Source organism: Eretmochelys imbricata, chromosome 7, assembly GCF_965152235.1.
Source record: "Eretmochelys imbricata isolate rEreImb1 chromosome 7, rEreImb1.hap1, whole genome shotgun sequence".
In the NCBI taxonomy this organism is placed as follows: Eukaryota; Metazoa; Chordata; order Testudines; family Cheloniidae; genus Eretmochelys; species Eretmochelys imbricata.
In genome coordinates this window covers 62,657,641-62,669,560 of record NC_135578.1, presented here as the reverse complement: position 1 = coordinate 62,669,560, position 11,920 = coordinate 62,657,641, and the positions used below count along the sequence as shown (strand labels likewise).

General features: G+C 44.4%; 1 protein-coding gene across 1 annotated transcript; it reads left to right on the top strand.

Moving 5' to 3' along the window:
- The first annotated feature begins 209 nt into the window (after positions 1-209).
- Positions 210-11,551, top strand: COMTD1 (catechol-O-methyltransferase domain containing 1). Its single transcript, XM_077822028.1, is given in 8 exon segments — positions 210-331; positions 4,537-4,670; positions 5,867-5,972; positions 6,974-7,092; positions 7,508-7,562; positions 9,398-9,531; positions 11,248-11,337; positions 11,339-11,551. Coding segments are annotated over 8 exon segments (783 nt in total). The 5' UTR covers positions 210-249; the 3' UTR covers positions 11,402-11,551.
- The last annotated feature ends 369 nt before the right edge of the window (positions 11,552-11,920 follow it).

Sequence of the window (11,920 nt, the reverse complement as noted above, 5' to 3'; positions counted from 1 at the left end):
AGTGCTCATAAATAAAAAGAATTACAGCAAGCCCTGTTTGTTCTTGCCTGTAGATGTTGCTCTCTCCCCACTGTAGTTTGTGATCATCACGTGGCTGCAATGCTTGCTCAGGCCCTGCAAACACGTGATGCTTACTAGCTGAGGAACCCTAATGCACTCAGTGAGTTAGTCATTGGTCTTAAAGCTGCAGCACCCAACAACATCCATTTTGAATCTTGCTGCTGTTTCCTTCTTCCTCCGTTACCCAAAATGCCCTTTTTCAGTATAACTAAAGAAATGGCCATTGGAACCGCAGTCCTAGGGGTTGCTTTTGCTACTGGAGTCTTAGCAGGTAAGCGCTGCTTTCTTCTCGGATCTATAAAATCCACCACACCCTCCCAGTTCCCAAACCCAGGGCCAGAAGTGAGCTCGCATTGAACAGAAGGAGGCAGCGCTCTGATTCAAAGCACGGCCACCGAGTGTGCTCCATCCAGCAGCACTTTACCACCCATTTAAAAAAAAAAAAAAAAAAAAAGAAGAAGTGTGCGCGCACGTGTGGGTGAGAAAGTAATTTACTAGATGCTGGGGGAAGGGGAGAGGAAAAAGGGCTGACGGCGCCGGCCTTAAAACTGCTGGCTTCTAGAATGTTAGCCAAGTGAAGGTGCAGAATATTGTATAGGGAGAGCGCGAGGGGGAGAGAGAAGAGAGCTTTCTATAGACTTAAAGATTGTGGTTAAATTTTTCAAAAGGCCTGGAGATTAACAATATCCTTTTTAACGAGGGTAATGGAATCTTATGCTTCAGGTCACAGGCTGACAGCTCCCAGGTTGGGCATGGGCTCAGGAAGGAATTCCCCTTACTCCAGTCCCAAAGCACTGCCCAGGGGCACGCTGGCTGGTTCACCTTCCCGTGTCAGAAGCTGGCCACTGCCCGAGGCAGGAGACCAAATAAAATCCTGATCCTGCAATGAGAGTGGCTCGGGTGGACTCCTTTGCCTGTCTTAGGACTCTGCATGGGTTTGCACTAGCAGATCTCATTGTAGGATTAGCACTTATCAGAATCCATGGCAAACCCTGTGCACATTAGGCAAGATTGCATGCTGCGCATCCTGCAGTATAGCTAGACCCAAGCATTGAAAATCGTGAGATTTGGCTTACAAATCATGAGGTTTGCAGAAAAATAAAACTTGGGTTCTGATCCTTTAGGAGTCCCATGTTCAAGTTTTTTTTTTTCCCTCTGCAACAATAAGGGCTAAACTTTCTTTAAAAAAAAAAAAAGTTGAGAGTCTCTTGGAATCAGAGTAACAGTCTTAGTCTTAGTGTTAGTCTGTATTCGCAAAAAGAAAAGGAGGACTTGTGGCACCTTGGAGACTAACCAATTTATTTGAGCATAAGCTTTCGTGAGCTACAGCTCACTTCATCGGATGCATACTGTGGAAACTGCAGAAGACATTATATACACAGAGACCATGAAACAATACCTCCTCCCACCCCACTCTCCTGCTGGTAATAGCTTATCTAAAGTGATCACTCTCCTTACAATGTGCATGATAATCAAGGTGGGCCATTTCCAGCACAAATCCAGGTTTTCTCACCCCCCACCCTCATACACACACAAACTCACTCTCCTGCTGGTAATAGCTCATCCAGACTGACCACTCTCCTTACAATGTGTATGATAATCGAGGTGGGCCATTTCCACCATAAATCCAAGTTTAACCAGAACGTCGGGGGGAGAGGGGTAGGAAAAAACAAGGGGAAATAGGCTACCTTGCATAATGACTTAGCCACTCCCAGTCTCTATTTAAGCCTAAATTAATAGTATCCAATTTGCAAATGAATTCCAATTCAGCAGTTTCTCGCTGGAGTCTGGATTTGAAGTTTTTTTGTTGTAAGATAGTGACCTTCATGTCTGTAATTGCGTGACCAGAGAGATTGAAGTGTTCTCCGACTGATTTATGAATGTTATAATTCTTGACATCTGATTTGTGTCCATTTATTCTTTTACGTAGAGACTGTCCAGTTTGACCGATGTATATGGCAGAGGGACATTGCTGGCACATGATGGCATATATCACATTGGTGGATGTGCAGGTGAACGAGCCTCTGATAGTGTGGCTGATGTTATTAGGCCCTGTGATGGTGTCCCCTGAATAGATATGTGGACACAGTTGGCAACGGGCTTTGTTGCAAGGATAGGTTCCTGGGTTAGTGGTTCTGTTGTGTGGTGTGTGGTTGTTGGTGAGTATTTGCTTCAGGTTGGGGGGCTGTCTGTAGGCAAGGACCAGCCTGTCTCCCAAGATTTGTGAGAGTGTTGGGTCATCCTTCAGGATAGGTTGTAGATCCTTAATAATGCGTCGGAGGGGTTTTAGTTGGGGGCTGAAGGTGATGGCTAGTGGCGTTCTGTTATTTTCTTTGTTAGGCCTGTCCTGTAGTTGGTGACTTCTGGGAACTCTTCTGGCTCTATCAATCTGTTTCTTCACTTCCGCAGGTGGGTATTGTAGTTGTAAGAATGCTTGATAGAGATCTTGTAGGTGTTGGATACTATTAATTTAGGCTTAAATAGAGACTGGGAGTGGCTAAGTCATTATGCAAGGTAGCCTATTTCCCCTTGTTTTCCCCCCCCCCCCGCCCCCCGGATGTTCTGGTTAAACTTGGATTTATGCTGGAAATGGCCCACCTCGATTATCATACACATTGTAAGGAGAGTGGTCAGTTTGGATGAGCTATTACCAGCAGGAGAGTGAGTTTGTGTGTGTGTGTCGGGAGCGGGGTGGGGGTGAGAAGACCTGGATTTGTGCTGGAAATGGCCCACCTTGATTATCGTGCACATTGTAGGGAGAGTGGTCACTTTGGATAAGCTATTACCAGCAGGAGAGTGAGTTTGTGTCTGTGTATGTGTGTGTGTGTATGGGGGTGGGGGGGTGAGAAAACCTGGATTTGTGCTGGAAATGGCCTGCCTTGATTATCATACACATTTTAAAGAGAGTGGTCACTTTGGATGGGCTATTACCAGCAGGAGAGTGAGTTTGGGGTGGGGGGGGGGAGGGTGAGAAAACCTGGATTTGTGCTGGAAATGGCCCAACTTGATGATCACTTTAGATAAGCTATTACCAGCAGGAGAGTGGGGTGGGAGGAGGTATTGTTTCATGGTCTCTGTGTATATAATGTCTTCTGCAGTTTCCACAGTATGCATCCGATGAAGTGAGCTGTAGCTCACAAAAGCTTATGCTCAAATAAATTGGTTAGTCTCTAAGGTGCCACAAGTACTCCTTTTCTTCTTGGAATCATGTGATTGCAGCTGGAAAAGAGAGAACAAATACTGTGAAACTCACAAGAGTTGTCAACAATTTGCAACTAGCGCCTATTTCCATAATATCGTGAGCCAGAGTCCAGGCTCCAAACAGACCCCGAATAGGAAAATCAGGATCTGAGCTTTAGCTTCACAGTTTGTACTGTCTGTTCTCAATAAGCTGAACAGTAAAAGCAAACATCTACCCCATTTTGTGGTTGCATTATGTATACACGGTGCCAAGTATCAGAGGGGTGAAGAAGATTGGGTTGCAAGAAGATGCATGCATCATCATGTAGATGCATGAAGAAGTGGGGGGTGGGGGGGGAGTTTACCCACGAAAGCTTATGCCCAAATAAATCTGTTAGTCTTTAAGGTGCCACCAGACTCCTCGTTGTTTTTATGTATACATGGGAACCTACTCAGAGTGAATAGCAAGATAGAGTGTCCTCTCCAAAAGACCTTTTCTAGCAAGAACTGAACACAAGGACTGGGTTATAGGCCAGGATTTGACTACACTCTGGCAGTAAATATACAATGCTGTTAAGGGCCCAGTCTGCCTGTATAACCCACTACGCCACTGCACTACAATAGGCTGCAAAGCACACCTCCCACTAGCTCTTCTGCTCAGGATTAAAAGGCCCAGGGCTTAGCAAATCTGCTGTGAGCTGTCTCAGCCCTCCCCTTGCAGGATGACTGCAGACAGACATGTATCCTCCTAAGCACATTGGAAATTGCCATCTTAGCATCCTGGTCTTGGCTTTTTCTTTTGGTGAGAAGAGCAGCTGATAGTTTTCTCCCATCAGCTGGGGTGAGAGGAAGCATGGTCTGAGCAGAGGAACAGGGACTAGGATGCTTGCGTTCTGTCCCTCACTCTGTCAGTGACTCGCTGGGTCATCGTGGCAAGTCACCAGACCTCTCTGTGCCTCAGTTTGCCCCTCTGTAAAGCAGGGATATTATTAGAAAAAATGCTTTGAGATCCTTGAATTAAACGTGCCGTCTTATGGCAAAATCAGCCACTGAACGACATCAGCGTCAGCTTACAGTCACTGCAGACCTAGGCTGGATTTGAACAGACGCTTTAGAGGTGAAAAACCTCTAATCCTACTGCCAATCCCCTGAGCTGTCTAGGGGGTTTGCAGAGCAAGGTTCTGTTAGCCTTCAGTGGCAGTTTTCTTGGTCTTTATTTGCTCAAGGCATAACTGGTCATTGCAAACTTTTTCCATTGAGACACAAAACCTTTTAATATCTTAATTTTTTTTATAGGTAAAAAATATCCATTTTTAGCTTTTGGAATTCCCCGATCATCCAAGACTCTTCTTGGAAAAGGGAGCCCGCTATGGCAATACATATTGGATCACTCTCTGCGGGAGCATCCAGTCCTAAAGAAGCTGCGACTGGTCAGTGTTTTTCTCAAGATACGTTTTGTGGAGCGTGGTGTGTATACAGTACTGCTATTAACGTCCCATGATTCATAGAGTCCATGGCCAGAAGGCACCACTGTGATCACCTAGTCTGACCTCCTGTATAACACAGGCCAGAGAACTGCCCCAAAATAATTCTTAGAGTGGCTCTTTTAGAAAAACATCCAATCTTAATTTTAAAATGATCAGTGATAGAGAATCCACCACGACCTTTGGTAAATTGTTCTGATCGTTAATTACGCTGTCAAAAATGCATGCTTTATTTCCTGTCTGAATTTGTCTAGCTTCAACTTCCAGCCATTGGATCATGTTAGACCTTTCTCTGCTAGCTTGAAGAGCTCATTATTAAATATTTGTTCCCCACGTAGGTACTTACAGACTGTAAACAAGTCGCCCCTTAACCTTTTCTTTGTGAAACTAAATAGATTGAGGCATTTCAATATTGTCTGTGCCTGTGTCTAGTACATAGATCTGCTAGTCCCCAAAGAACTGCCTTTTCTCTATCCACTGGTATGCAGATTTGTAGTGGTATCTAAGGCCCAGAGTCTCAAAGCTCTTTAAGTACCTGATTCCCACTACTGAAGTGGCTTGCCCCATGGCACCCAGAAGGCCAGAATAGAACCCAGCTCTCCTGGATCCCAGGGCAGGGCAGGGTAGGGCAGTGCCCTATCCACTGGGCTAAACTACCCCTCCATAATCATTGCATTGCTCCCTATATAAAATATTTAAGTAGAAAACAAATGTGTTGATTTTAAGGCCAGAAAGACCCATTATGATCCTCTAGTCATAGAAGGCCATAGAATTCCAGCCAGCAATTCTTGCATCAAGCCCATAGCTTCTGGCTGAGCTAGAGCGTGACTTGTAGAAAGACAGCAATCTTGATTTTGAGACTTCAAGTAACAGAGAATTCCCCCTATCCCTACGTAAGTTGCTCCTATGGTTACTTACCCTCACTGTTAAGTTTGCCCACAACAATGGTAGCTGCTTATACGTGTATCTTCTTTGGTAAATGAAGAGAAATTGCTTCTCTGAGATCAACAGTAATAATAAACCCCAATGCTGTCCTCACCCCGAGGATCACATTGGGCTCTTGGGGTCTGCCTGAAAGAGCAACTTCAGGGTAGTTTTACTTTTCCTGTTTCCTTTCAGTTTTGTATCATTTCCTTTGCTAGCTCACCTTGGACCATCCCTGGAGTAGAATGATGGTGTCTTGTGACCAGGCCCAGCTTATGGCAAACTTGGCCAAACTCATCAAAGCCAAGAAAGCTATTGAAATAGGTAAGAATGCACGTTTGCTAGGGCATGGCCCAACACCGATCATTTGGAAGCTATATCAGCATAATTCCCTGCTTCACCAAGCCTACCAAAGAACACCAAGGGTGATGGGAGGTGGTCAGAGCAGGACCCTTCAGTTAGCTTCTTGCCTCTGACCTGGGGCAAGTCAAATTTTCAATAGTGACCACTGATATTGGGTGCCCAAGTTGAGACACCTGTTCCTGATTCTTAAAGGTGCTGTAAATCCCCAGCCCCCGCTGACATCAACTGCAGTGGTGAGTGCTCAGCACCTCCGGAAATCAGGCCCCAGGGGACACAGTTTGGGTACTTAATATCAGTGGCCATGCCTGAAAGTGTTGACCCTGACTTCCCTGCCTCAGTTTCCTCATCTGTACAATGGGGATAATAGCAGCCTCTCAGGGGTGTGGTGAAGCCTAATTCAAGGCTGACAGTACAGCAGTGTGAGCGGCTTACATGGAAAGCACCATGGGACAAAAGCGGAAGAAGAAAGCAAAGCCCAAGTGAAAGGGCTTGGCTTGGGTGGACCTAAGGGAGATTCTCAAACCCCTGTTTTTCAGGGCTAGAGAATCCACAGCAGCTGCCAGCTACTGCAGGTAGAGAACAACAGACACAGCCCATGAGGATTCAGTGTGCTATGCTGGCCATGGCTCCCTTCCCTCCTCTTCCTTTTTCCCTTCAGAGACGCCCTAAAGTCAAACTCATGCCATACAGGATGGTACTCTGAGGCCAGGAGACCCTTGACAGACGAAAGCTGTAAATTTAGCTAGAGAACTAACGAGTTCACAGCCACTAGTCCATTGGGCTTCAGCAGCTACACAATGCTACCATGGTAATGGGACGGACAGCATTAATTCATGAGTAATTTGGGATCCTCAGCTCTTCTGAGGGTTTTATTCTTTAATAAAAAAAACCCTTCTTGTTCACAGTTAAATCAGTTTTCATGGTCGAATGAGTCTTACATCTTTCTCTCATGTGTTTTCTAGGTGTTTTTACAGGCTATAATACCTTAAACATGGCACTAGTCTTGCCAGATGATGGCAAAGTCGTTGCCTGCGATATAAATGAAGATTACATCAGTATTGGAAAGCCGCTGTGGAAAGAGGTAAATAGTCTCTGCCCGTCCCTAAATGCTGCATGCTCTGAATAGGAGTGCTCAGAATTGTAGGAGTATGTTCCAGGAGGGCTTAATTCTGTTTCCCTCTAAGTCTCAGACGTGTATATGTGGCCGCTGCAGGAAAGAATCAGGTAGTTATAGTTAAGTTATAGTTAAGTTATACCCAACTTATCCACCCAAATCCAAGTGTCACAGAATGTGAGCATTCACTTTAGGCACTATAGTATAGTTGAGGCAACTTGGTAAACTTGGCCTGTTGTTCGACCAAATGTTATATGAATTCTGGAAGTAACAGGGAGAGTAGGTATGGGATCTCCAGTTTTATGGTGACTTTTCTGAGTGCGTCCCACTTTAAGATATTTCACAACTATTTCCATCAAATCCCTTTCCTCTTTCGTTTCAGGCAGGAGTGGAGCATAAAATAGACTTGTGGTATAAACCAGCAATTCAAACACTTGGTAGGTAACATAACAAATATGAAAAGTACAGGCTGAAGACCTAGGCTGGGGAGAAGTCCCTCATGTGAAGTCTGAGATTAGGAGTTGTATAGCAAAGGTGAACACGCAATTTCATCAGTCACAGTGGGCAGCTTCTCTGTTATATAAAGAAAATTTAGGAAGAGTTCAGCTGTTTCCGGATACTGGGGGAGGGGGGGGGGGGAAGAGAGAGAGAGAGAGAGAGAGAGAGTGGATAACTGTTCATCCACCATCCGTTGTTAGATTGGTCACTTACCCACTCAACCCATTGCTGTGTTTAATATTAAAAGAGGTATTGTCTTGCTGATTCTATCACAGGGAAAGCTGCTTAAGATGGATTTAAATTGGACAAAGCCCAATTTCTCTCCCATGAAGTGTCTATTCTAAGTGATTATCTGTTTGTTCTAGGCAAGCAAAGTCTTCTCCGAGGAGCGAAAGATGCAGAGGGAGTCGAGAAGCTAGCGTACAAGCATCAGAGGCAGGACATTTCTGATCTGGGGAAATTCAGTTTGGTATTCGTGGTCAGGAGGAAGCAAAGCCTTCCAAGACCACGGAAGAGGCAGATGCAGAGCAAGTTTGTATAATAGGAAGCACTGTTTCACAGGGGAGCAGCATTAGGGAGGGAAATTTTCTGTCAGAAAAGCGGTTTATTCCCATTGTGAATGCCAATGATCTATTCCACCAGTGGATGCTGCTGCTTTGCCAACACTCAGCTTTTCAGAAGAAGTGTCTTTAAGAGAAATAACTGTCCAGCAGCAGTCTAGCACATGGGGCAGTGTCTTCTTAGTGTGACTGATGCTGCTGTCCTCCCTGGTAGCTAGACTAATGCAGCCTGTCACCCACTCTCTTCTGGCACAAACATTAGCCCTGTCTGGGCCACATTCTGCTCTCCAGCATACCCAGACAAACTCTGATAACAACAGGGCTGTCTGCTGACTTTAACCCCATGGAGAAAAGGCCTCATGAGTTGTTCTCCAAAACAAGAGGGTGCAAAGCAATTTGAGAGGGGCAGATAACTTGCATGAGCTCCTTGCTCCTTCATACCCTCTCAACACCCTATCTCTCTTCCCCTTCTTCTCTGTGGAGGTCACTACTGAGATGCTGCAATGGGGAGTGAGATTCCAAATGGGGTCCCCTCCCAAAACACACGGTGGTGGGTGTGGCTATAAACAGCCAAGTACTTCTCTCTCAGCTTCCAGTGCCCTCAGGAGGACCAGAGCCATGGTCTCTGCAGCTGACAGTTCCAGTGTGGAGCTGTCAGCCAGAGTGCAGCGTAAGAAAGTTTTAACAGACCCCAGTTCTGCTTGTTTTGGCCCAAAAAAGGGAAAATGGAATGAGAGACTCCTGAGAAAAGCCCACTGGGTGACCACCACTTGCTGCCATCTGTGATTACACAAAGGTTATGCATGTTCAGGCAAAGTCCACGAAAGGCCTTCTGGGTAAGAATTCTGCATGACCCAACTTACAACACTGTGGTCAGCAGTTGATTGGTCAATCTGAAAATTCATTTAACATCCAGGGTCTTTCTACAGGGGGAAAATTTCTAACCAGCTTTTAAACCAGTTCAGCTAAGCTGATTTTAAAACTAACAGGAGAAGTAGTGTAAACCCAGTTTAAAGGATCCTGACCTGCTCTTACTCAACCAAATTTAGGAGTATCATGTCTACAGTCTACACTATGGCTCTGGCTGCTTTTAAAATTGGATAGTAAGCTTCTCCAGACCCTTGTAGACTCTGAGCCTTGACACACATGGATTGTCTCATCCCTTTATTCAGCGTTAAACCAGGGCATCACAACACACTTTGTTTCCTGTCTAGATGAACTACTGGCAGACGGTGAAGCTGGGACCTATGACTTTGCTTTCATAGATTCAGATAAACAGAGTTACAATGAGTACTATGAAAAATGTTTACGTCTTGTAAGGAAAGGGGGAATCATAGCCATTGCTAATGTAAGTATTAACCCACTGGAACCCCCACTTTAAGTCACATTAGATAGTTCCAGTAACAACCTGGACCCAGGGGACATAGATCCCAAAGACAGCATTCAGTTTCCAAGTTATATAAATGTGATTAAAAAAAAGACATGATTGTTCTATTTACCTATTAATGACACACGCAGCTAATATCTGCAGCAACTAAAAGGACCTTGCATTAACCTGTATATATGTACACTTCAGCCCACACACACACGAAGTGCAGAATACCAACATCTTATCAAGCTATTCATGTATTACCTACAGAATGTTTTGTAGGATATTGATATTTAACAGTTATATCCTTCTACAGGGCATCTTCTACAATTGTAAACTGTTCATAATACCTAAAACTACATTTGCTTTATTCATCATCATGTTACAAGTGACTTCCAAATACTTAAGAGAAACTATTGAAGTGTATATCTCAAAAAGAAAGAGAGGGATCAGTGTTAGTTGTTTTTGGACTGTCTATACATTTTCATATGTCTACCTATTTCTATTAGGCTTAACTTATTTGTAAGGGCTGAGCTGAGGCTTCATATTTGCGAAGAGCTCTGAGATATGTTGCATTTCTATAGAACCTTCTTCCCAAGGATATCAAAGCACACTATGAGAGTAGCTGGGTATAGGTGTCCCCAATAAATAGATGTGAAAACAGAGAGGCCCAAATTAAGCAAAGCATTTACATATGTACTGGAGTTTGTCCCTATTCAACCTGTCACTTAAGCTTAAGTTCCATTGACACTAATGAGATTCAAGCACATGCCTAAAGTTAAGCATGTGCTTAAGTGGTAGGCTGAATAGGGATGGACTGCTGAATCAGGACCAGAAAGATTAAGTGACTTGCCAAAGGTCATAAAGTCAGGGAATAGACTCTGGACTCCCAGTCCCACTGGAGTATGCTGCCGCTGTGTGGTGCGTTATCAGTATAAATGCAAAATATTATAATGCTCTTCAACCAAACTCCTGATTTGTCCAACTACTTTGTGATCTGATACACTGTGATAATCAAGGGCTTTTCTACACTACCACAGCCTGGCCTGGGATAGCCATGCCAGCCAAGCCTCCTATTGGAGACACAGTATACAGCAACAGGAGTTCTGCCAGCATGGCTATACCACCTTCCTGCATGACATTAGCTAAGCCAACAGAAGCAGTCTTTTGTTGGCATAGTTATGTCTAAACTGGGAGTTTTGCCAGCTTAGCTATATTGGCTGGGGGTGTGCTTCCCCACCCACCCCCCCTCCGAGCCAACATACCTATGCTAGCAAAACTTTGTGGTGTAGACAAGGCCTAACAAAAGGCAGTTAAAGGGGTTGTCAACACATGCTCGTAAAAAGGCTGTGTGGATAGACTTACATGAGTTTAAACCAGGCTTATGTTGGTTTAGCTCCAACCTCTTTTGAATGGGTTTAAAATAAACTGAAATAAATCTGAATTAAACTGCAGTGTGTCCACACAACCTTTTGCATCTTTTAAACTTCATCAGTTTAAAAATCACACTTTTAGTTAAACACTTACAACTCTGAATGTAGAGAAGCCCATAGTCTTGTAAACTCTAATAAAAAAGTTCTCTCTTGACCCTACGTTTCCCTTTGGACTATCAGTGCCATCCACAGCCTGGTCAGATGTAGTGTGCACCTTGAACATAAGGGTGATTGTGTGCACGGGATTCTTTTTTTACACTAGGTTTTATGGCACGGGAAAGTGTTGAAGCCAAGCAAGAACGATCTGGAAACCCAAAGCCTCCACCACCTCAATGAGAAGATCTTCCGAGATGGTACGGGTCAATATCAGCATGCTCCCCATGGGGGATGGAGTGACACTAGCGTTCAAGCTGTAGTGGGAGAAAAATGCTGAGCAATGGAAGGGAGACAGAGAAGCACCAAATCTTCAGGCAAAACTAAGGTGGAGCATGAGGAGCAGCTGTGCTGTGAACTTGTGTCTCAGCAGAAGAGCAGAAAGCTGGGAAAACAGCCCTTGAACTGAACAGAAAAACTACAGGTATCTAAGTACAATGGTAGAAAAAAAGATTTATATTAAAATTGAATATAATTTTATATCATAATAAAAAGAAAAACCCACAGTAGGTTGTCTTTGTAAAAGACCGTGAGAGAGGGAAGGAATCTCCTTCAGGGCCCACTCCTTCAAGACACTGAATGACTATTATTTGTATTATGAGACACAGACATTCCCCGTTGTAAAGAGCTTACATTTACACAGGCAAGACAGACAAAGGGTGGGCACTGAAGCAGTGAAAGATTAAGTGATTTACCCAAGATCCCACAGGGAATCTGTAGCACTGCCAGGAATGGAGCCCTGATGTCTCCAGGCCCGGTTCAGTGTGTTAACCAAGAGACCA